General features: G+C 48.3%; 2 protein-coding genes and 1 pseudogene across 7 annotated transcripts in view; 1 reads left to right on the forward strand and 2 right to left on the reverse strand.

Annotated features, from left to right (window-relative positions):
* Positions 1 to 3,049, forward strand: part of tubgcp2 (tubulin gamma complex component 2) — a 26,978-nt gene extending 23,929 nt beyond the window's left edge. Inside the window, exons 11-18 of the mRNA XM_061875897.1 lie at positions 105 to 285; positions 351 to 523; positions 583 to 711; positions 778 to 898; positions 958 to 1,101; positions 2,271 to 2,342; positions 2,437 to 2,585; positions 2,680 to 3,049. Coding sequence (XP_061731881.1) covers positions 105 to 285; positions 351 to 523; positions 583 to 711; positions 778 to 898; positions 958 to 1,101; positions 2,271 to 2,342; positions 2,437 to 2,585; positions 2,680 to 2,746 — 1,036 coding nt within the window. The 3' untranslated portion in view covers positions 2,747 to 3,049. The remainder of the gene's footprint in view (positions 1 to 104; positions 286 to 350; positions 524 to 582; positions 712 to 777; positions 899 to 957; positions 1,102 to 2,270; positions 2,343 to 2,436; positions 2,586 to 2,679) is intronic.
* LOC133535880 (inhibitor of nuclear factor kappa-B kinase subunit alpha-like) lies at positions 2,809 to 17,581 on the reverse strand. Of its 6 annotated transcripts, none has more exons than XM_061875899.1 (22): positions 17,463 to 17,581; positions 17,084 to 17,241; positions 16,913 to 17,007; positions 16,728 to 16,845; positions 16,585 to 16,654; positions 16,431 to 16,519; positions 16,284 to 16,373; positions 16,098 to 16,222; positions 15,924 to 16,031; positions 15,728 to 15,863; positions 15,473 to 15,667; positions 15,304 to 15,406; positions 15,114 to 15,237; positions 11,955 to 12,106; positions 11,833 to 11,894; positions 11,151 to 11,260; positions 11,025 to 11,074; positions 10,854 to 10,959; positions 10,637 to 10,784; positions 10,435 to 10,571; positions 6,965 to 7,064; positions 2,809 to 3,204 (listed from the first exon to the last, which is right to left on the reverse strand). In XM_061875899.1, exons 2-22 carry the CDS (start codon positions 17,186 to 17,188, stop codon positions 3,139 to 3,141), a joined length of 2,289 nt encoding a protein of 762 aa, XP_061731883.1. In that variant the 5' UTR covers positions 17,189 to 17,241; positions 17,463 to 17,581; the 3' UTR covers positions 2,809 to 3,138. The 6 variants fall into 6 exon arrangements, with proteins under 6 accessions (XP_061731883.1, XP_061731884.1, XP_061731885.1 ...); XM_061875900.1 differs by having other exon boundaries at positions 17,084 to 17,200; positions 17,461 to 17,581; XM_061875901.1 differs by having other exon boundaries at positions 11,031 to 11,074; positions 17,084 to 17,535.
* A 3,317-nt stretch (positions 17,582 to 20,898) lies between these two features.
* Positions 20,899 to 24,854, reverse strand: part of LOC133535913 (PH and SEC7 domain-containing protein 1-like) — a 35,949-nt pseudogene continuing 31,993 nt past the window's right edge.

Below are 24,854 nucleotides of genomic sequence, written 5' to 3' on the forward strand. Positions count from 1 at the left end.
TTTCTCCTTTAATTTTCCTCTATTTTTCTTTAATTGTCCTCTTTTCTCCTTTAGCTTTCCTCATTTTCTTCTGCGTTGGCGGTGATGTGATGATGTGTGTGCAGGTCCATCAAGCACTACTTCCTGATGGACAAAGGAGACTTCTTCGTGCACTTCATGGACCTGACAGAGGAGGAGCTGAGGAAGCCAGTGGATGACATCGTTCCTCCCAGGCTGGAGGCTCTGCTGGAACTGGCGCTGCGCATGAGCACGGCCAACACCGACCCCTTCAAAGACGACCTGAAGGTGGGCGCCGCAGGAAGTGCTCTTTGGATGAAAACAAATCCACCTGTCCTTCTCGCCGCGTCCAGATCGACCTGATGCCTCATGACGTCATCACGCAGCTGCTGAGGGTGCTCGCCATCGAGACCAAGCAGGAGAAGAGCATCATCAACGCCGACGCCTCTGACGCCGCCCTCAGCGGTCTGGAAGCCTTCTCCTTCGACTACATCGTCAAATGGCCGCTCTCGCTCATCATCAACAGGTCACGTGACATCTGAGGGCGGTGATGATGATGATGATGATGATGATGATGATGTGCAGGAAGGCGTTGACGAGGTACCAGATGTTGTTTCGTCACATGTTCTACTGCAAACACGTGGAGAGGCTGCTGTGCAACGTGTGGATCAGCAACAAAGACTCCAAGCAACTTTCCTTACACTCTGCCAAGTGGTGAGAACACACACACACACACACACACACTGACATGTGGGTGAGCACACAGGTGTGTGTGTGTAGGTTCTCTGCAGCGTTTGCCTTGCGCCAGCGCATGTTGAACTTTGTCCAGAACATCCAGTACTACATGATGTTTGAGGTGATGGAGCCCACCTGGCACCTGATGGAGAACAACCTGAAGACGGTGAGCACGCAGGTCACATGACCCACCTGCAGGTCTTAATCGTGTGTGTGTGTGTGTAGGCGTCCAACATTGACGACGTGCTGTGTCACCACACCAGCTTCCTGGACAACTGTCTGAAGGACTGCATGTTGACCAACCCTGAACTACTGCGCATCTTCTCCAAACTCATGTCTGTCTGTGGCATGTTCACCAACTGTATGCAGGTACTTCTCATCTCATGTGCACACCACTTCCTCCACCTAGGCGTGGAACTACCTGTATTTGTATTCAACCCTCTCGGTACGGGGGTTTCGCTTCGGTTTGGAGGTGTACCGAGTGACACGGACATATTAAGTAGTGCACCGCACGTTGTGTAAACAATGCACACCAAGGAACCATGAATTGATGAAGGTGGACCCCGACTTAAACAAGTTGACAAACTTATTGGGGTGTTACCATTTAGTGGTCAATTGTGCATAATATGTACTGTACTGTGCAATCTAATAATACAAGTGTCAATCAAAAAAACAACACGGCATGCTAGCAACGACCGGGCTATGATAGACTGACCACACCTCCTCTTTTCACCGGGTATGTCCTCTTTTGCGGGGCTGTCTGGGTGGAGTTTCTTCAATGCCTGAAATGTCATTTTATGTTAGGGTTGTGTGTATTTTCAATGTACGTTCAGGGTTAAGAAGGGGTTAAAAACCAAACAAAAAGTGGTGGGAGCAGCAGCATTGGTGAGGGAGGGGCAGAGACAGAGAGAGCGAGAGAGTTATGATAAACTCGCATGCATCGCCAGGCTCTCATTTTTAACCATAGATTTATCAGATTTTATTTTGTATTATCTATAGCAGGGCTGTCAAAAGTGTGCCCCGGATGCCATTTGTGACCCACAGCTCATGTTTTAAAGGCCCACGACACATTCTAAAAATACTATTCAAATAAACAAAAGTGAAATAAAAAACTTAAAGGCTAAATAAAATTTAGAAAAAGTTGCAACGTTGACTAATAAAACAAAGCTGTTTTTTTTTCTTTCAAACTGTCATTGCTCAAAATATAATATTGAATCAAAATCAATGTTATTATGAATTATTGACCTATCCAAGTTTCCCATGACTTCACATCAAATATTCCACTAAGAAAATATTTTGGGTGGAAGAGTTAGCAAATTTGTTAAAGAAATGATCAAAAAATATATATTTTGTTTTCTTACTGTACTGAAAATGAACGGAACTGTGACCTCTGAAATGTTTGTGTAGCGTTACATCTCTACTTCCACCTTGTAACGCGACATGTTTGTTGTGTGCCATGTTTGTTGTGTGCCATGTTTGTTGTGTGCCATGTTTGTTGTGTGCCATGTTTGTTGTGTGCCATGTTTGTTGTGTGCCAGCGCTTCACACAGACCCTCAGACTGGAGCGTCTGTCTGGGGATCCTGAGGCTGACAAGAAGACCACCGCCAAGGTAGTCTTCCTCACGCCGTCATGCCCGTCACCCAGGTGACACTGTCACCCAGGTGACAGTGTCACCCAGGTGACAGTGTCACTGTGTCACTCAGCTCTCAGCACAACACGCGGACGGGGGCTTTGAGACCACCATCCTCAACTTCGACAACAACTTCAGCGTCTTGCTGCTGGACCTGCTGGACAAGCTGAGCATCTTCAGCACCAACGACTGCGAGCACAGCATGATCAGCATCATCTACAGGTGACCTGCCCGCACACCTGTGGGGGACGGGCCTCACCTACAGGTGACCTGTCTGCACACCTGTCACACCTGCTGTTCTCCTCTCACCTGTCAGGCTGGACTTCAATGGCTTCTACACAGAGCGTCTGGAGAGGATGGCAGTGGAGCGCAGTCAGAAGTGAAGACATGGACAAGAAGAACATTCTGTGTCTGTCCACCAGGGGGCGTGGCCTCTGATAAACACTTTGTAGACCTTCAACTCATCTTTATTCACCTTCAAAAGATGACAAATACTTGTCCATTGCACGCAACGTGTGTGTGTGTGTGTGTGTGTGTGTGTGTGTGTGTGTGTGTGTGTGTGTGTGTTTGTTTGTTCCCGGCAGTGATCTTCCATCATGGTGATCATGTCCTGAATGTCACTTCCTGCTTCCTGTCAAACGTCCAATCAGCGTTGACAAAAACAAAAACTTTGTGAAAGGTAAAAAGTGTCAGCTGTCTTGATTTCAGGAGCGTGCAGGTGTGACCACACACCTGACCTTAGTGTTGGGAGTGGTCCTGTGTGTGTGTGTGAGACCTACGACTTCCTCTTCTTCACTTTGCTGCTCAGTGTTTCATACTTGGTCCAACTCCAGTCCTGGTCCTGTGGGGAGACAAACATCTAGTCTCACACCACATCAATACACTACATTCCAAGTCCAGGACTAGATGTGACCCATCCAAGTCCAGGACTAAATGTGACCCATCCAAGTCCAGGACTAGATGTGACCCATCCAAGTCCAAGACTAGATGTGACCCATCCAAGTCCAAGACTAGATGTGACCCATCCAAGTCCAAGACTAGATGTGACCCATCCAAGTCCAGGACTAGATGTGACCCATCCAAGTCCAAGACTAGATGTGACCCATCCAAGTCCAAGACTAGATGTGACCCATCCAAGTCCAAGACTAGATGTGACCCATCCAAGTCCAGGACTAGATGTGACCCATCCAAGTCCAAGACTAGATGTGACCCATCCAAGTCCAGGACTAGATGCGACCCATCCAAGTCCAAGACTAGATGTGACCCATCCAAGTCCAAGACTAGATGTGACCCATCCAAGTCCAAGACTAGATGTGACCCATCCAAGTCCAAGACTAGATGTGACCCATCCAAGTCCAAGACTAGATGTGACCCATCCAAGTCCAAGACTAGATGTGACCCATCCAAGTCCAAGACTAGATGTGACCCATCCAAGTCCAAGACTAGATGTGACCCATCCAAGTCCAGGACTAGATGCGACCCATCCAAGTCCAAGACTAGATGTGACCCATCCAAGTCCAAGACTAGATGTGACCCATCCAAGTCCAAGACTAGATGTGACCCATCCAAGTCCAAGACTAGATGTGACCCATCCAAGTCCAAGACTAGATGTGACCCATCCAAGTCCAAGACTAGATGTGACCCATCCAAGTCCAGGACTAGATGTGACCCATCCAAGTCCAAGACTAGATGTGACCCATCCAAGTCCAGGACTAGATGCGACCCATCCAAGTCCAAGACTAGATGTGACCCATCCAAGTCCAAGACTAGATGTGACCCATCCAAGTCCAAGACTAGATGTGACCCATCCAAGTCCAAGACTAGATGTGACCCATCCAAGTCCAGGACTAGATGTGACCCATCCAAGTCCAAGACTAGATGTGACCCATCCAAGTCCAGGACTAGATGCGACCCATCCAAGTCCAAGACTAGATGTGACCCATCCAAGTCCAAGACTAGATGTGACCCATCCAAGTCCAAGACTAGATGTGACCCATCCAAGTCCAGGACTAGATGTGACCCATCCAAGTCCAAGACTAGATGTGACCCATCCAAGTCCAGGACTAGATGCGACCCATCCAAGTCCAAGACTAGATGTGACCCATCCAAGTCCAAGACTAGATGTGACCCATCCAAGTCCAAGACTAGATGTGACCCATCCAAGTCCAAGACTAGATGTGACCCATCCAAGTCCAAGACTAGATGTGACCCATCCAAGTCCAAGACTAGATGTGACCCATCCAAGTCCAAGACTAGATGTGACCCATCCAAGTCCAAGACTAGATGTGACCCATCCAAGTCCAGGACTAGATGCGACCCATCCAAGTCCAAGACTAGATGTGACCCATCCAAGTCCAAGACTAGATGTGACCCATCCAAGTCCAAGACTAGATGTGACCCATCCAAGTCCAAGACTAGATGTGACCCATCCAAGTCCAAGACTAGATGTGACCCATCCAAGTCCAAGACTAGATGTGACCCATCCAAGTCCAGGACTAGATGTGACCCATCCAAGTCCAAGACTAGATGTGACCCATCCAAGTCCAGGACTAGATGCGACCCATCCAAGTCCAAGACTAGATGTGACCCATCCAAGTCCAAGACTAGATGTGACCCATCCAAGTCCAAGACTAGATGTGACCCATCCAAGTCCAAGACTAGATGTGACAATGACATTAAAGTCCTACTGAAAGCCACTACTAGTCTGATAGTTTATATATCAATGATGAAATATTAACATTGCAACACATGCCAATACGGCCGCTTTAGTTTACTAAATTGCAATTTTAAATTTCCCACAGAGTTTCTTGTTGAAAAGGTGGCAGAATGATGACGCGTGCGTGTGACGTCACAGACTGTAGAGGACATAATAGCGCAGTACCATTTGCGGCTAAAAGTCGTCTCTTTTCATCGCATAATTACACAGTATTCTGGACATCTGTGTTGCTGAATCTTTTGCAATTTGTTCAATTAATAATGGAGAAGTCAAAGCAGAAAGATGGAGTTGGGAAGCTTTAGCCACACAAACACACAGTGATTCCTTGTTTAAAATTCCCGGAGGTGAAGCTTTACTATGGATCAGACCGGTACCACTTGTCAACCGGCAGGTTTCGGTGAGAAAATTGTGGTAAAAAGTCGCCTCTTACCGGAGATCAGCTGCTGTCGATTTCCCTCAGAGACTGACCTCACCCTTCTGACTATCAGCTAATATTTAATCTCACTAAAACACTAGCAACACAATAGAAAGAAGGGATTTCCCAGAATTATCCTAGTAAATGTGTCTAAAAACATCTGAATCCTTTCCAATAAGATCAACTTTTTTGTTTTTTTTCTAGTCCTTCGCTCTCAATATCATCATCTATGAATCTTTCACCCTCGCTCAAATTAATGGGGAAATTGTCGTTTTCTCGGTCCGAATAGCACTTTTTGTTGGAGGCTCCCGTTATAAACAATGTGAGGAGCCCTCACACTTGTGATGTCATCGTCTGCAACTTCTGGTAAAGGCAAGGCTTTTTTATCAGCACCAAAAGTTGCGAACTTTATCATCGATGTTCTCTACTAAATCCTTGCAGCAAAAATATGGCAATATTGCAAAATGCTGAAGTATGACACACAGAATGGAGCTGCTGTCCCACTTTAAATAAGAACATCTCATCTCAGTAGGACTTTAACTGTCAGTCTAAGACTAGATGTAAGCAATGAGTAAGACTAGATGTGTGGTGACATGAAGACTGCAAGGTGACTCACCACCATGACTAGATGACTAGACTCACCACCATGACTAGATGACTAGACTCACCACCATGACTAGATGACTAGACTCACCACCATGACTAGATGACTAGACTCACCACCATGACTAGATGACTAGACTCACCACCATGACTAGATGACTAGACTCACCACCATGACTAGATGACTAGACTCACCACCATGACTAGATGACTAGACTCACCACCATGACTAGATGACTAGACTCACCACCATGACTAGACTCACCACCATGACTAGACTCACCACCATGACTAGATGACTAGACTCACCACCATGACTAGACTCACCACCATGACTAGATGACTAGACTCACCACCATGACTAGATGACTAGACTCACCACCATGACTAGATGACTAGACTCACCACCATGACTAGATGACTAGACTCACCACCATGACTAGACTCACCACCATGACTAGATGACTAGACTCACCACCATGACTAGATGACTAGACTCACCACCATGACTAGATGACTAGACTCACCACCATGACTAGATGACTAGACTCACCACCATGACTAGATGACTAGACTCACCACCATGACTAGATGACTAGACTCACCACCATGACTAGATGACTAGACTCACCACCATGACTAGACTCACCACCATGACTAGATGACTAGACTCACCACCATGACTAGACTCACCACCATGACTAGATGACTAGACTCACCACCATGACTAGACTCACCACCATGACTAGATGACTAGACTCACCACCATGACTAGATGACTAGACTCACCACCATGACTAGATGACTAGACTCACCACCATGACTAGATGACTAGACTCACCACCATGACTAGATGACTAGACTCACCACCATGCTGTGGGCCTGCTCGTCAGCTGCTTCCTGCATGAGACTAGTCAGCTGACTCAAGTACTTGTGGGTCTCCTGCAGCAGGCGGGGGGCAGCGTCGCTACAGGAAGTCAGGAGATAAGAAAGTAAGAGCTTGTCGAAACACAGCAGCTGACAGGAAGTACCTGTCGTTAGGAAAGTAAGAGCATGTGTGTGAAAGCTGACAGGAAGTACCTGTCATTAGGAAAGTAAGAGCGTGTGTGTGAAAGCTGACAGGAAGTACCTGTCGTTAGGAAAGTAAGAGCGTGTGTGTGAAAGCTGACAGGAAGTACCTGTCATTAGGAAAGTAAGAGCGTGCGTGTCAAAAAGCTGACAGGAAGTACCTGTCGTTAGGAAAGTAAGAGCGTGTGTGTGAAAGCTGACAGGAAGTACCTGTCATTAGGAAAGTAAGAGCGTGCGTGTCAAAAAGCTGACAGGAAGTACCTGTCATTAGGAAAGTAAGAGCGTGCGTTTCAAAAAGCTGACAGGAAGTAGCTGTCATTAGGAAAGTAAGAGCGTGTGTGTGAAAGCTGACAGGAAGTAGCTGTCATTAGGAAAGTAAGAGCGTGTGTGTGAAAGCTGACAGGAAGTACCTGTCATTAGGAAAGTAAGAGCGTGTGTGTGAAAGCTGACAGGAAGTACCTGTCATTAGGAAAGTAAGAGCGTGCGTGTCAAAAAGCTGACAGGAAGTACCTGTCATTAGGAAAGTAAGAGCGTGTGTGTCAAAAAGCTGACAGGAAGTACCTGTCATTAGGAAAGTAAGAGCGTGTGTGTCAAAAAGCTGACAGGAAGTACCTGTCATTAGGAAAGTAATAGCGTGTGTGTGAAAGCTGACAGGAAGTACCTGTCATTAGGAAAGTAAGAGCGTGTGTGTCAAAAAGCTGACAGGAAGTACCTGTCATTAGGAAAGTAAGAGCGTGCGTTTCAAAAAGCTGACAGGAAGTAGCTGTCATTAGGAAAGTAAGAGCGTGTGTGTGAAAGCTGACAGGAAGTAGCTGTCATTAGGAAAGTAAGAGCGTGTGTGTGAAAGCTGACAGGAAGTACCTGTCATTAGGAAAGTAAGAGCGTGTGTGTCAAAAAGCTGACAGGAAGTACCTGTCATTAGGAAAGTAAGAGCGTGCGTGTCAAAAAGCTGACAGGAAGTACCTGTCATTAGGAAAGTAAGAGCGTGCGTGTCAAAAAGCTGACAGGAAGTACCTGTCATTAGGAAAGTAAGAGCGTGCGTTTCAAAAAGCTGACAGGAAGTAGCTGTCATTAGGAAAGTAAGAGCGTGTGTGTCAAAAAGCTGACAGGAAGTAGCTGTCATTAGGAAAGTAAGAGCGTGTGTGTCAAAAAGCTGACAGGAAGTACCTGTCATTAGGAAAGTAAGAGCGTGCGTTTCAAAAAGCTGACAGGAAGTAGCTGTCATTAGGAAAGTAAGAGCGTGTGTGTCAAAAAGCTGACAGGAAGTACCTGTCATTAGGAAAGTAAGAGCGTGTGTGTGAAAGCTGACAGGAAGTACCTGTCATTAGGAAAGTAAGAGCGTGTGTGTGAAAGCTGACAGGAAGTAGCTGTCATTAGGAAAGTAAGAGCGTGTGTGTGAAAGCTGACAGGAAGTAGCTGTCATTAGGAAAGTAAGAGCGTGTGTGTGAAAGCTGACAGGAAGTAGCTGTCATTAGGAAAGTAAGAGCGTGCGTGTCAAAAAGCTGACAGGAAGTAGCTGTCATTAGGAAAGTAAGAGCGTGTGTGTGAAAGCTGACAGGAAGTACCTGTCATTAGGAAAGTAAGAGCGTGTGTGTCAAAAAGCTGACAGGAAGTACCTGTCATTAGGAAAGTAAGAGCGTGCGTTTCAAAAAGCTGACAGGAAGTAGCTGTCATTAGGAAAGTAAGAGCGTGTGTGTGAAAGCTGACAGGAAGTAGCTGTCATTAGGAAAGTAAGAGCGTGTGTGTGAAAGCTGACAGGAAGTACCTGTCATTAGGAAAGTAAGAGCGTGTGTGTCAAAAAGCTGACAGGAAGTAGCTGTCATTAGGAAAGTAAGAGCGTGCGTGTCAAAAAGCTGACAGGAAGTACCTGTCATTAGGAAAGTAAGAGCGTGCGTGTCAAAAAGCTGACAGGAAGTACCTGTCATTAGGAAAGTAAGAGCGTGCGTGTCAAAAAGCTGACAGGAAGTACCTGTCATTAGGAAAGTAAGAGCGTGCGTGTGAAAGCTGACAGGAAGTACCTGTCATTAGGAAAGTAAGAGCGTGTGTGTGAAAGCTGACAGGAAGTACCTGTCATTAGGAAAGTAAGAGCGTGTGTGTGAAAGCTGACAGGAAGTACCTGTCATTAGGAAAGTAAGAGCGTGCGTGTGAAAGCTGACAGGAAGTACCTGTCATTAAGAAAGTAAGAGCGTGTGTGTCAAAAAGCTGACAGGAAGTACCTGTCATTAGGAAAGTAAGAGCGTGCGTGTCAAAAAGCTGACAGGAAGTAGCTGTCATTAGGAAAGTAAGAGCGTCCGTGTCAAAAAGCTGACAGGAAGTAGCTGTCATTAGGAAAGTAAGAGCGTGCGTGTGAAAGCTGACAGAAAGTACCTGTCATTAGGAAAGTAAGAGCGTGTGTGTCAAAAAGCTGACAGGAAGTACCTGTCATTAGGAAAGTAAGAGCGTGCGTGTCAAAAAGCTGACAGGAAGTAGCTGTCATTAGGAAAGTAAGAGCGTCCGTGTCAAAAAGCTGACAGGAAATAGCTGTCATTAGGAAAGTAAGAGCGTGCGTGTGAAAGCTGACAGGAAGTACCTGTCGTTAGGAAAGTAAGAGCGTGCGTGTCAAAAAGCTGACAGGAAGTAGCTGTCATTAGGAAAGTAAGAGCGTGCGTGTGAAAGCTGACAGGAAGTACCTGTCATTAGGAAAGTAAGAGCGTGTGTGTGAAAGCTGACAGGAAGTACCTGTCATTAGGAAAGTAAGAGCGTGTGTGTGAAAGCTGACAGGAAGTACCTGTCGTTAGGAAAGTAAGAGCGTGCGTGTCAAAAAGCTGACAGGAAGTAGCTGTCATTAGGAAAGTAAGAGCGTGCGTGTGAAAGCTGACAGGAAGTACCTGTCATTAGGAAAGTAAGAGCGTGTGTGTGAAAGCTGACAGGGAGTACCTGTCATTAGGAAAGTAAGAGCGTGTGTGTGAAAGCTGACAGGAAGTACCTGTCATTAAGAAAGTAAGAGCGTGCGTGTGAAAGCTGACAGGAAGTACCTGTCATTAGGAAAGTAAGAGCGTGTGTGTCAAAAAGCTGACAGGAAGTACCTGTCATTAGGAAAGTAAGAGCGTGCGTGTCAAAAAGCTGACAGGAAGTAGCTGTCATTAGGAAAGTAAGAGCGTGCGTGTCAAAAAGCTGACAGGAAGTAGCTGTCATTAGGAAAGTAAGAGCGTGCGTGTGTGAAAGCTGACAGGAAGTAGCTGTCATTAGGAAAGTAAGAGCGTGTGTGTGAAAAAGCTGACAGGAAGTACCTGTCGTTGGGTCCTGGCAGCGATGTGAGGGGGTGCGGGGCACTGACGGGTGGCGCCGAATGGGGCCACTGTGAAACCTGCGGCGGGTTGGAGGCCTCAGGACTGGCCGCCATGGAGCCACGTGTGGAGTTCTGAGCCTGGTGGCGAGCAGAGGACGGCGTGGTCAGACGGCGTCAGCAGGCATCGGGAGGAGGACACTTACACATGCGATCTTGAGAAGGTGCCAGAACTCTCGCTGGCGCTTGAACTGCATCTGCATGACGGTGTTGTCCGCCTCCTTGATGCTCTCCAGCGTCTTCTCGATCCGTGGAAACAAATCGATGATCTTCTGTTTGCTGCTCAGGATCTTACTGGTGGGAGGGGCCAGATCAGCATCAAGATGGCGGCTGTGTGCCAGGGTGTGAGACGTCTTCTTGTACCTCAGATGAGTGTAGAGGTCTTTCAGCACTTTGTCCTGGTTCTGCACCGTCTGGATGATGGCCTTCACCATCTCAGAACTGTCGCTGCTCACGTCCGCTTCTGGCACTGAAAGTCATCCACACGCTGGTCAGCGGCTGTCTGGACCACATGGCAAGGAGGAGAAGACTGACCTTTACATTTCATCTTCAGCTGCTTGTAGAGCTCAATGGCCTTCTCTTCCCTGAGGAAACACACGCTTTAGTCGTCCATCATCAAGCAGTCCACAGGACCGAGGACTACTTCCTGCACACACTCACAGCTGCTCCATCTTGTCGCCTTGGCGACGAGCATACGGACTCCTCTGGAGCTCCACGATCTCAGAGTGCAGCGCCATGATCTCGTCATCCAGGTGAGCCACCTCCGCCACCTAGGACCACAGTGTGAGGTCATCGGCCATGTAACCAGTGAGGTCATCGGCGATGTAATCAGTGAGGTCATCGGCCATGTAATCAGTGAGGTCATCGGCGATGTAATCAGTGAGGTCATCGGCCATGTAATCAGTGAGGTCATCGGCCATGTAATCAGTGAGGTCATCGGCCATGTAATCAGTGAGGTCATCGGCCATGTAATCAGTGAGGTCATCGGCCATGTAATCAGTGAGGTCATCGGCCATGTAATCAGTGAGGTCATCGGCGATGACACCAGCAGCGATGTCACCGGTGACATCAACGAAGTAGTCAAGGACAGCATCAGCGATGTCGTGAGTGACGACAACATCGGTGATGTCACCAGTGACATAATCCCAGGTGTCGTCAGCAACCTCATCAGGTGTGTCATCAGTGACATCACCATGAATTGATGAAGGTGGACCCCGACTTAAACAAGTTGTAAAACTTATTGGGGTGTTACCATTTAGTGGTCAATTGTACATAATATGTACTGTACTGTGCAATCTACTAATACAAGTGTCAATCAATCATTGGTGACATCATCAGTGACCTGAGCATAGGCGGCCGCTCTCTCCTCGTTCTCCTGCCAGGCCTTCAGCATCTTCTCGGAGGCTGTGAAGCACATGAGGTGAGGTCAGATGAGGGCGAGAGGCGAGCGCAGTGAGGACTCACAAATGCCGTAGTGCATCTGATCGCTGTACTTCTCCAGGTCGTACTGGATGCTGCTCCGGAAGAAGTCCAGCTTGGCCTTCAGCTGCTGGGAGAATCCAAACATGCTGTTCTTACACCTGGTCAGGTTGGTGTTGTAGCGCAGCAGACTCAGCCTGGAACACATCCACACAGGCTGTCTCTCATAAGGATTGGGAAGGATCAGCAACATTCCCAAAAAGTGCAGTTGCCCTTGAAATGATTTCCTCCTACAGGCTGGGATTGAAATCCTTTGAACGTGCTGCTATGTCCACTGACTTCTTCAAGGGACACCATAGCAGCACTTCCTGCTTGCTCTCATGTCTTAGCAGTTAGCATGCCTCCTGCAGGGTAGCACCTTTAGCCATCGGTTCCTGACATGATTCAATACTTTCATGTGATGACCTTGTAAATCCATGTCTTACTTGAGGAATGTAGGTCACCTGGACACTTGTACCCAATGTAGTGATGCTGCCTGAGCCCATCAGAGGCCACCATACTGAACACTGTTTTGTCACCAATACTACTGGAGGATTGACATCTTCACTTTATTTAGGACACCATGACTAAAAGGACACCATCACTAAAAGGACACCATGACTAAAAGGACACCTTGACTAAAAGGACACCATGACTAAAAGGACCCCATGACTAAAAGGACACCATGACTAAAAGGACCCCATGACTAAAAGGACACCATGACTAAAAGGACACCATGACTAAAAGGACACCATGACTAAAAGGACCCCATGACTAAAAGGACACCATGACTAAAAGGACCCCATGACTAAAAGGACACCATGACTAAAAGACACCATGACTAAAGGACACCATGACTAAAAGGACACCTTGACTAAAAGGACACCATGACTAAAAGGACACCATGACTAAACGACACCATGACTAAAAGGACACCATGACTAAAAGGACACCATGACTAAAAGGACACCATGACTACAGGACACATTGACTAAAAGGACACCATGACTAAAAGGACACCATGACTAAAAGGACACCATGACTAAAAGGACACCATGACTAAAAGGACACCATGTTTACAGGACACCTTGACTAAAAGGACACCATGACTAAAAGGACACCATGACTAAAAGGACACCATGACTAAAAGGACACCATGACTGAAGGACACCTTGACTAAAAGGACACCATGACTGAAGGACACCTTGACTAAAAGGCAGAGGTGGGTAGTAACGCACCACATTTACTCTGTTACATTTACTTGAGTAACTTTTGGGATAAATTGTACTTCTACGGGTAGTTTTTATGCAACATACTTTTACTTTTACTTGAGTATATTTATAGAGAAGAAACGCTACTTTTACTCCGTTCCATTTATCTACATTCAGCTCGTTACTCACTACTTTTTTTTATTGATCTATTAATGTTTGTTTTGGTTAATGACAGAGCTTCAAAGTAGAATCTACACATGCCTGCGTTTCACCAATCACATGCAGGCACTGGTGACGTCGGACCAATCAAACACAGCCAGGCGGTCACATGACCGTGATATGTAAAACCCGACTTAAACATGTTGACAAACATATTGGGGTGTTACCATTTAGTGGTCAATTGTACATAATATGTACTGTACTGTGCAATCTAATAATAAAAGTTTCAATCAAAAGTGTAAAGGAAAAAAGACACTTTTTATTTCATCCGTACTTCCTGTCAAAAGCCTAAAGACTGATCGCACAGTTCCTGTCTTCACAATAAAAGCGCCGCTCCATCGCGCCTGCGCTAACAAAATAAGAGTCTCCGAAAGCCAGCGCAAACGAGCTAGCAAGCAACGGAGATTGCCGCCAATGTATTTCTTGTAAAGTGTATAAAAAGGAATATGGAAGCTGGACAAATAAGATGCCAAAAACCAACCACTTTCATGTGGTATTAGACAGAAAAGAGGAACTTTTTTTCTCCTCCATTTGAAAACTTGGACGTCTGATTCCAATCAATGCAAGTCATCAGAATCAGGTAATACAACAACTTATATTCTTGTCTTCATGAAAGATAGGAATCTATATGTTAAACATGCATGTATATTCATTAAAACACCTTCAACATGTCAACAAAAACGGCAAAATAAATAAATATAAATTATATACTGTATATATAACTGTATGTATATATATATATATATATATATATGACATGTGTGTGTATGTATGATGTGTGTGTGTATGTATGATATGTGTGTGTATGTATGATATGTGTGTGTATGTATGATATGTGTGTGTATGTATGATATGTGTGTGTATGTATGATATGTGTGTGTATGTATGATATGAGGTAGATCACCTCGACTTGGTCATTTATTAAGTAATTGATAAACGCTGAAAACTTATTGGGGTGTTACCATTTAGTGGTCAATTGTACATAATATGTACTGTACTGTGCAATCTAATAATACAAGTATCAATCAATCAATCAATCAATCAATCAATCAATCAATCAATGCCTACTGAGCCTATGGTGCTGTTAAGTTATTGTGGCTCAATGTGCCATTTTTTATTTTATTTTAATGTACTATTATTTAATATATATTATTGTTTTAGTTGCTTAAGAGATATTCCTGGCTCGGAATTTGCTCATTGCTATTTTTATGTTTTTGTGCATTATTTGTTGCCGTAATCAAGTTACTCATCAGTTACTCAGTACTTGAGTAGTTTTTTCACAACATACTTTTTACTTTTACTCAAGCAAATATTTGGGTGACTACTCCTTACTTTTACTTGAGTAATAAATCTCTAAAGTAACTGTACTCTTACTTGAGTACAATTTCTGGCTACTCTACCCACCTCTGCTAAAAGGACACCATGATTACAAGGACACCATGACTAAAAAGGACACCATGACTAAAAAGGACACCATGATTACAAGGACACCATGACTAAAAAGGACACCATGATTACAAGGACACCATGACTAAAAAGGACACCATGATTACAAGGACACCATGACTAAAAAGGACACCATGACTAAAAAGGACACCATGATTACAGGGACACCATGACTAAAAAGGACACCATGACTAAAAAGGACACCATGATTACAGGGACACCATGACTGAAGGACACTGTGATTACAGGACAGCGTGAGGAGGGCAGAGAAGCGAAGCGGGGGACTCACATGGCGGCCCTCTGTCCCTGAAAGAGGCGGCTGTAGTCCTCTTTGAGGCCGCAGATGTAGCTGACGGCTTCACCCCAAACCTTCTTAAGCGCGGCGAGGGGCAGCTGGGTCCGGGCCTCCTGGACTGCAAGCAGACGGCGGTGTTGAGGGCGGCAGAAAACGGCGCCGCAGACGTTTGTGTTGTACTCACCGATGGTGTTAACTTTATCAGGCAGCTGTCTGGCGCTGAAGGGACCCGAGTACTCGGTGGCGCTCTTGTCAAACAAGTAGACGATGTACGAGTCCCAGCCTCGCTACGGAAGAGCGCACAGAGCTTGAGGATGACAGGAGGGCCGAGTGGGAGGGGCCGGCGCACGTACCACGCCGTCGAGGACGCACTGCGCGGCTGGCTTGCGAGGGTCCAGAGACACGCCCGTCTCCTGCAGCAGCTCCTGGCGGACCACGTCGATGCCGCTCTCGGCCTGGATGCGCTTCTGGAGGGCGTGCAGCGACTCATCCGCCGTCAGCTGGAAGGAGTGCACCTGGGCGCTGGTCATGTTGAGGACGTGGACCACCTGCAGACACACGGCGCTCTAAGGGCGGTGCGGCAGAGGGGGAGAAAGTGCGGCAAGCACCTTCATGCTGAGGATCTGATCCAGGAGCTCAAAGCAGAGTGGCTTCCTGCTGTCGGTGTGGACTCCGCCCCCTCTCAGGACCGGGTCCCACTTGAGCATGAGTTGGAGTAGAGCCTCCATGGGCTCCAGCAGCGTCCTGCAAGGAGGACACCTTCAGACCCAAAGTCGCCGAGCGGAGGCGGAGGCAAGGTGGCACCTGCTCAGGTTGTTGGGGTACGGAAGGCGTGTGGAGAAGCGCACTTCCCCGTTGGGCTCCTCCACCGCCACGATGTCCTTTGGACCTTTGTTCCGCACTTTGCTGGCCCTGTCAAACATGGCCATTAAACTCCTGAGGCCCCGCCCACTGGGCCCTGCCCAGGGAAGGACTCACCACTGCACCGGCTGCAGGTTGTGCAGGAAGGGCCGGAAGCCGCAGCTGCACTCGAAGACCATGGTCCCGAAGCTCCAGTAGTCCACGCTCACCGTGTAGGCCTTGTTCTCGAAGAGCTCGGGCGCCTGCCAGCAGCGAGACCAGCGTCACAGCCGGTCCACCACAGAGGACGTGGGCGGGTCTCACCAGGTACTGCAGCGTGCCCACGAAGGACGTGCACAGGCTGCCTTGGTCCAAGTCTTTGGCGTAGCCCAAGTCGATGATCTTGTGCACCAGCTGGAAGAGGAACAGGTCTCAGCCGCGTGCTAAGACGCCGCCCAGTCCGCGCCTTACCTTCCCGTTGCTTTCCTGCAGCACGATGTTCTCCGGTTTCAGGTCCCGATGGATGATCTTGTTCTCGTGCAGGTACTGGATGCCGGAACCTGCCGGCGGTCCAGATGTGAGCGACAAGATGCAGGGGCCACGTCCGAGCGCGGACCATACGTACCCACGTCGTTGAGTAAGGACAGGACCTCGCTCTCCTTCAGTCCGCAGCAGTTCTCGGGTCTGCTCAGGACCTGCCGGCACACAAAGTCAAGGGATTACCTGCGGGGCCACGCTGCAGCCGGACACCTTGGGGCGGGACACCACCTTCCTCAAGTCGCCGCGCGAGCAGAACTCCATGGCGAGCAGCGGCAGGTCATTCATGGCGATCAATTTCATTTCCTCCGGAACGTCCCGCGCCGTCACCACGTTGACGTGGTTCAACCTGAGCCGCGGAGAGGCGGGGTCAGAGGCCACTTGGGCGCAGCCAAAGGGTCAGAGGTCAAACTAACTTCTTCATGATCTGGATTTCTCGACTCCAACGGTCCTTGTTCCTGGGGGTCAGCTCCAGGCGACACATCTTCACCGCCAGCTTCTCGCCGCTGCCCTGCGCCACAAAACACAAGACGCCCGCTTCTGGGTGGACTGTCACCTCCCGGCCTCGGCCTGCGGGTCCCACTCACCTGGTGCTGGTACAGGTAAACATGAGCGAAGCCTCCCATTCCCAGCCGCTCCTTCAGCTCCCAGTCGCCGCAGTTCTGGTTCTGTCGAAACGGAGCTTTCTCCATGCTGCTACTGGAACCAGAACCAGAACCAGAACCAGAGAGTAGACGGGGACAGCCTGGACAATTCAAGCAACACTTGGCGAAACAAAGAGGTCGGCAAATGTTTTCTTCCCCGACAAGCAACCTTGCAGTCCCAAGCAAACCTCTTCAACTTCACCTTTTCTGCCTAGCTAGCGCCAGCTAGCATGGACGACCTAGACGGCCCCCGAGCAGGGAACTAAGGCCGACATTTGTATTGTCGCGCGCTGTTTGCTGCACAAATGTGGGAAACACTCACATCTTCTGAGGACACAAGGCCGCTTGTTTACGCGTCCGGGCGCCGCTCCTGCGTGACGTCATCAGTCCGCGCCAACAGGCCTACCAACCTTCCGACCAGAGACATGGCCGAAGAAGACGCCGCATTGGCTGCTGGGACGCGAGAAATTGGGCCGCCATCTTGAAGTGGTGATGAAGAGCCGCCAGCGGCCACAACCGCAGGAATCCCAACCACCGGGCCGCAGAAGAATTTGTTATAAGTTTTTATTTTATTTTATTTTATTTTATTTATATTTTTATTAACTCAACATAAAAAAAAGACACACTTACAATTAGTGCACTGATCCCCAAAAACCTCCCTTTTTCATGACAGAAAAAAAAAAAAAAGAACCGCCGGACTGCGGGAAAAATGGTCAAGCGTTGATCGGTCCGCAGCTACATACATTTTGGGGACCACTGGCCTAAACTGACAGTTGACATGTAGAAAACAAAGATGCTAAACTGACAGTTGACAGGTAGAAAACAAAGATGCTAAAGTGACAGTTGACAGGTAGAAAACAAAGATGCTAAACTGACAGTTGACAGGTAGAAAACAAAGATGCTAAAGTGACAGTTGACAGGTAGAAAACAAAGATACTAAAGTGACAGTTGACAGGTAGAAAACAAAGATGCTAAAGTGACAGTTGACATGTAGAAAACAAAAATGCTAAAGTGACAGTTGACAGGTAGAAAACAAAGATGTTAAAGTGACAGTTGACAGGTAGAAAACAAAGATACTAAAGTGACAGTTGACAGGTAGAAAACAAAGATGCTAAAGTGACAGTTGACATGTAGAAAACAAAAATGCTAAAGTGACAGTTGACAGGTAGAAAACAAAGATGCTAAAGTGACAGTTGACAGGTAGAAAACAAAGATGCTAAACTGACAGTTGACAGGTAGAAAACAAAGATGCTAAAGTGGCAGTTGACAGGTAGAAAACAAAGATGCTAAAGTGACAGTTGACAGGTAGAAAACAAAGATGCTAAAGTGACAGTTGACAGGTAGAAAACAAAGATGCTAAAGTGACAGTTGACAGGCAGAAAACAAAGATGCTAAAGTGACAGTTGACAGGTAGAAAACAAAGATGCTAAAGTGACAGTTGACAGGTAGAAAACAAAGATGCTAAAGTGGCAGTTGACAGGTAGAAAACAAAGATGCTAAAGTGACAGTTGACAGGTAGAAAACAAAGATGGAGTTCAGTCTTTTCCTGCTCAAATGAGCGGACTGTTAAAAAATAAGAATCTGGGGATTACTTTTCACAAGTAAGATTTAACATTAAAGTACTATTTGTTGTATTTTGTGAAAAGAATATTAGCACAGAGTTGAGAAGGAGCAAAGATCTTCAATAGTACTGAGATCCTAGCTGCTAGCAAACAAGAGTATGACCAGAATAGAATTGCTTGTCAATCAAATTAAATACTTTTAAAAATGTCATACTTGAATAAGATAAAGTTGCAATTATAGTATATAGTATAAAACAATACTTTCTTAACAGTATAATTGTAAGCAGGAATAAGTCTTCAAGTAACAATATTCAAATACTAACATTGTTGGCTAAGACAACATTTGCTTTTATTCTGCATCCAGTGAAACAGATCGGTGGTTTTAGCTGTTTATGTATGTTTATGTTGAAGTATTTGGCTTTTATCCAAAGCGACATACATGAAAAATACATATAAAACAATCACTGTAAGGGAAGAATGTAATAGAAAATATCAAAACAAAGTGTCAAGACAGAATAAACTCTCTGCTGCTGCAGCAACAGAGATACAGTCTATAAGATATTTAGATATCTAATGTATTCATACTTTCTTTATGTAGCATGTACTGTATATATAACCTCATCATATTGTTTCTTCAACTTCAAAATACATGAACCTTTTTTTTCCCTTCTCTGGGATTATATTCCCAGTTTTGATCTTGGACGTCTGCTCATTTATAGCATATAAGAATATTCTATTACTGCTAAGCAAACTATGAATAATAAAATAGCTATGAGGATAAAAGGTGGTGAAAATGAGTGGTATTCAGTGAGGTAAGATGAATGAAATGCACTGATCACCACTCCAAGATGGCCGCCCCGCGTCTCGTCAGCACCAACATGTCTGCTGTGGTTCCAACACTCAAGTTCTTCAAGCGTTTTATTGAACATTTTTCTTAGCTTGACAAAATAAAAGCAGAAAGAAGAAAAATATTCTCATGGTTCAAGTCGCCGTCATGCTTTATTTACAGCAACATTCAGCAAGCTGCTTCCATGGCAACCGGGGCAGACAAGTGGATGACAGAAGCTTTGATGATTGATGATTGACAGCTGGCCGTCATGGCGAGCAGAGAGAAGAGAGGACATGATGATTGATGATTGACAGCTGGCCGTCATGGCGAGCAGAGAGAAGAGAGGACATGATGATTGATGATTGACAGCTGTCCATCATGGCGAGCAGAGAGAAGAGAGGACATGATGATTGATGATTGACAGTTGTCCATCATGGCGAGCAGAGAGAAGAGAGGACATGATGATTGATGATTGACAGCTGGCCGTCATGGCGAGCAGAGAGAAGAGAGGACATGATGATTGATGATTGACAGCTGGCCGTCATGGCGAGCAGAGAGAAGAGAGGACATGATGATTGATGATTGACAGCTGTCCATCATGGCGAGCAGAGAGAAGAGAGGACATGATGATTGATGATTGACAGCTGTCCGTCATGGCGAGCAGAGAGAAGAGAGGACATGATGATTGATGATTGACAGCTGGCCGTCATGGCGAGCAGAGAGAAGAGAGGACATGATGATTGATGATTGACAGCTGTCCGTCATGGCGAGCAGAGAGAAGAGAGGACATGATGATTGATGATTGACAGCTGTCCATCATGGCGAGCAGAGAGAAGAGAGGACATGATGATTGATGATTGACAGCTGGCCGTCATGGCGAGCAGAGAGAAGAGAGGACATGATGATTGATGATTGACAGCTGTCCGTCATGGCGAGCAGAGAGAAGAGAGGACATGATGATTGATGATCGACAGCTGGCCGTCATGGCGAGCAGAGAGAAGAGAGGACATGATGATTGATGATTGACAGCTGGCCGTCATGGCGAGCAGAGAGAAGAGAGGACATGATGATTGATGATTGACAGCTGGCCGTCATGGCGAGCAGAGAGAAGAGAGGACATGATGATTGATGATTGACAGCTGTCCGTCATGGCGAGCAGAGAGAAGAGAGGACATGATGATTGATGATTGACAGCTGGCCGTCATGGCGAGCAGAGAGAAGAGAGGACATGATGATTGATGATTGACAGCTGGCCGTCATGGCGAGCAGAGAGAAGAGAGGACATGATGATTGATGATTGACAGCTGGCCGTCATGGCGAGCAGAGAGAAGAGAGGACATGATGATTGACAGCTGGCCGTCATGGCGAGCAGAGAGAAGAGAGGACATGATGATTGATGATTGACAGCTGTCCGTCATGGCGAGCAGAGAGAAGAGAGGACATGATGATTGATGATTGACAGCTGGCCGTCATGGCGAGCAGAGAGAAGAGAGGACATGATGATTGATGATTGACAGCTGTCTGTCATGGCGAGCAGAGAGAAGAGAGGACATGATGATTGATGATTGACAGCTGGCCGTCATGGCGAGCAGAGAGAAGAGAGGACATGATGATTGATGATTGACAGCTGTCCATCATGGCGAGCAGAGAGAAGAGAGGAACTGCGATAAGATGGCGGCTAAAGCAAGAAGCTCCAACATGACAAATATGGCGGAAAGAAAAGTTGATGTGTTTCTCATCAGCACCTTCCTGTTCTCGCCATGCGCCACACGGGGCGCCATAGTCCTCGCCCAGCCAATCACGTGACCCGGGTGCTGGGCACGGCGTGGGCCGGGTCGTGGTGTGGACCCCGGCTGCTGCCGCAGGTGCCAAATAAAAGCCGGGCAGCGTGTCCGCCTCACTTCTTCACCGCCTGCCGGTAGCTGTGTCTCTGGCCCTGCGGGGGGGGGCTGCACTGGTCCAGCAGGGTGGGGCTGGAGGGAGCCCGCTGAAGAGCGCCGTCCTCCAGCAGCCGCCACTCCAGCGTGGACAGGTCCTCCTCGCCGCTGCGCATCTTGGCCCGCAGCAGCGCCACGTAGGTCTCGTAGCGCCTTTTCTGCAGGTGTCAAAGGTCAGGGGGCGGAGGATCCTGAGGGGCACGCACGTCCACTTACCTCAAAGTCCAGATACTCGTCTCTCTGACGATACTCGTCCAGCTCCTGACCTTTAACCTTGTGGTCAGGGGGGTAGGAGCGCAGCTCAGACAGCTCCGAGGACACGGCACGGAAGCGAGCCTCGTGGGACCGGATCTGCTCCTCCTGCAAGTACGTGGGCCTCCGTCTCATTACTGTGTCTTCAACGTGTGTCTTTAGTGTGTCTTTACTGTGTCTTTAGTCCATCCATCCATCATCTTCCGCTTATCTGAGGTGGGGTCGCGGGGGCAACAGCCTAAGCAGGGAAACCCAGACTTCCCTCTCCCCAGCCACTTCGTCTAGCTCTTCCCGGGGGATCCCGAGGCGTTCCCAGGCCAGCCGGGAGACATAGTCTTCCCAACGTGTCCTGGGTCTTCCCCGTGGCCTCCTACCGGTTGGACGTGCCCTAAACACCTCCCTAGGGAGGCGTTCGGGTGGCATCCTGACCAGATGCCCGAACCACCTCATCTGGCTCCTCTCCATGTGAAGGAGCAGCGGCTTTACTTTGAGCTCCCCCCGGATGGCAGAACTTCTCACCCTATCTCTAAGGGAGAGCCCCGCCACACGGCGGAGGAAACTCATTTCGGCCGCTTGTACCCGTGATCTTATCCTTTCGGTCATGACCCAAAGCTCATGACCATAGGTGAGGATGGGAACGTAGATCGACCGGTAAATTGAGAGCTTTGCCTTCCGGCTCAGCTCCTTCTTCACCACAACGGATCGGTACAGCGTCCGCATTACTGAAGACGCTGCACCGATCCGCCTGTCCATCTCACCATCCACTCTTCCCTCACTCGTGAACAAGACTCTGAGGTACTTGAACTCCTCCACTTGGGGCAGGGTCTCCTCCCTAACCCGGAGATGGCACTCCACCCTTTTCCGGGCGAGAACCATGGACTCGGACTTGGAGGTGCTGATTCTCATTCCGGTCGCTTCACACTCGGCTGCGAACCGATCCAGCGAGAGCTGAAGATCCTGGCCAGATGAAGCCATCAGGACCACATCATCTGCAAAAAGCAGAGACCTAATCCTGCGGTTACCAAACCGGAACCCCTCAACGCCTTGACTGCGCCTAGAAATTCTGTCCATAAAAGTTATGAACAGAATGGGTGACAAAGGACAGCCTTGGCGGAGTCCAACCCTCACTGGAAACGTGTCCGACTTACTGCCGGCAATGCGGACCAAGCTCTGGCACTGATCGTACAGGGGAATGGACCGCCACAATAAGACAGTCCGATACCCCATACTCTCTGAGCACTCCCCACAGGACTTCCCGAGGGACACGGTCCAATGCCTTCTCCAAGTCCACAAAGCACATGTAGACTGGTTGGGCAAACTCCCATGCACCCTCAAGAACCCTGCCGAGAGTATAGAGCTGGTCCACAGTTCCACCACCAGGACGAAAACCACACTGTTCCTCCTGAATCCGAGGTTCGACTATCCGACGTAGCCTCCTCTCCAGTACACCTGAATAAACCTTACCGGGAAGGCTGAGGAGTGTGATCCCACGATAGTTGGAACACACCCTCCGGTCCCCCTTCTTAAAGAGAGGAACCACCACCCCGGTCTGCCAATCCAGAGGTACCGCCCCCGATGTCCACGCGATGCTGCAGAGTCTTGTCAACCAAGACAGCCCCACAGCATCCAGAGCCTTAAGGAACTCCGGGCGGATCTCGTCCACCCCTGGGGCCTTGCCGCCGAGAAGCTTTTTAACTACCTCAGCGACCTCAGCCCCAGAAATAGGTGAGTCCACCACAGATTCCCCAGGCACTGCTTCCTCATAGGAAGACGTGTTGGTGGGATTGAGGAGGTCTTCGAAGTATTCCTTCCACCTATCCACAACATCCGCAGTCGAGGTCAGCAGAACACCATCCGCACCATACACGGTGTTGATAGTGCACTGCTTCCCCTTCCTGAGGCGGCGGACGGTGGTCCAGAATCGCTTTGAAGCCGTCCGTAAGTCGTTTTCCATGGCTTGCCCGAACTCTTCCCATGTCCGAGTTTTTGCCTCCGCGACCGCTGAAGCTGCACACCGCTTGGCCTGTCGGTACCTGTCCACTGCCTCCGGAGTCCTATGAGCCAAAAGGACCCGATGGGACTCCTTCTTCAGCTTGACGGCATCCCTCACCGCTGGTGTCCACCAAGGGGTTTTAGGATTGCCGCCCCGACAGGCACCAACTACCCTGCGGCCACAGCTCCGATCTGCCGCCTCGACAATAGAGGTGCGGAACATGGTCCACTCGGACTCAATGTCCCGCACCTCCCTCGTGACATGTTCAAAGTTCTCCCGGAGGTGTGAATTGAAACTTTGTCTGACAGGAGACTCTGCCAGACGTTCCCAGCAGACCCTCACAATGCGTTTGGGCCTCCCAGGTCTGTCCGGCATCCTCCCCCACCATCGCAGCCAACTCACCACCAGGTGGTGATCGGTAGAAAGCTCCGCCCCTCTCTTCACCCGAGTGTCCAAAACATGAGGCCGCAAATCCGATGACACAACTACAAAGTCGATCATGGAACTGCGGCCTAGGGTGTCCTGGTGCCAAGTGCACATATGGACACCCTTATGTTTGAACATGGTGTTTGTTATGGACAAACTGTGACGAGCACAAAAGTCCAATAACAAAACACCACTCGGGTTCAGATCCGGGCGGCCATTCTTCCCAATCACGCCTCTCCAGGTTTCACTGTCGTTGCCAACGTGAGCGTTGAAGTCTCCCAGTAGGACAAGGGAATCACCCGGGGGAGCACTTTCCAGTACTCCCTCGAGTGTTCCCAAAAAGGGTGGGTACTCTGAACTGCTGCTTGGTGCGTAAGCACAAACAACAGTCAGGACCCGTCCCCCCACCCGAAGGCGGAGGGAGGCTACCCTTTCGTCCACCGGGTTGAACTCAAACGTACAGGCTTTGAGCCGGGGGGAAACAAGAATTGCCACCCCAGCCCGTCGCCTCTCACTGCCGGCAACGCCAGAGTGGAAGAGGGTCCAGTCCCTCTCGAGAGAAGTGGTTCCAGAGCCCTTGCTGTGCGTCGAAGCGAGTCCGACTATATCCAGCCGGAATTTCTCGACTTCGCGCACTAGCTCAGGCTCTTTCCCCCCAGTGACGTGACGTTCCACGTCCCAAGAGCTAGCCTCTGTAGCCGAGGATCGTACCGCC

Source organism: Nerophis ophidion, linkage group LG17, assembly GCF_033978795.1.
Source record: "Nerophis ophidion isolate RoL-2023_Sa linkage group LG17, RoL_Noph_v1.0, whole genome shotgun sequence".
Taxonomy (NCBI): Eukaryota; Metazoa; Chordata; class Actinopteri; order Syngnathiformes; family Syngnathidae; genus Nerophis; species Nerophis ophidion.

Bases quoted from the DNA above. Each gene is read 5' to 3' on its own strand.
- LOC133535880 (XM_061875899.1), bottom strand. From the start codon at position 17,188: ATGGAGAAAGCTCCGTTTCGACAGAACCAGAACTGCGGCGACTGGGAG. The intron at 16,846-16,912 runs GTTAGTTTGACC...TCCGCGGCTCAG, and splicing joins GAAATCCAGATCATGAAGAA to GTTGAACCACGTCAACGTGG. The intron at 16,520-16,584 runs GTACGTATGGTC...GACCGCCGGCAG, and splicing joins GTCCTTACTCAACGACGTGG to GTTCCGGCATCCAGTACCTG.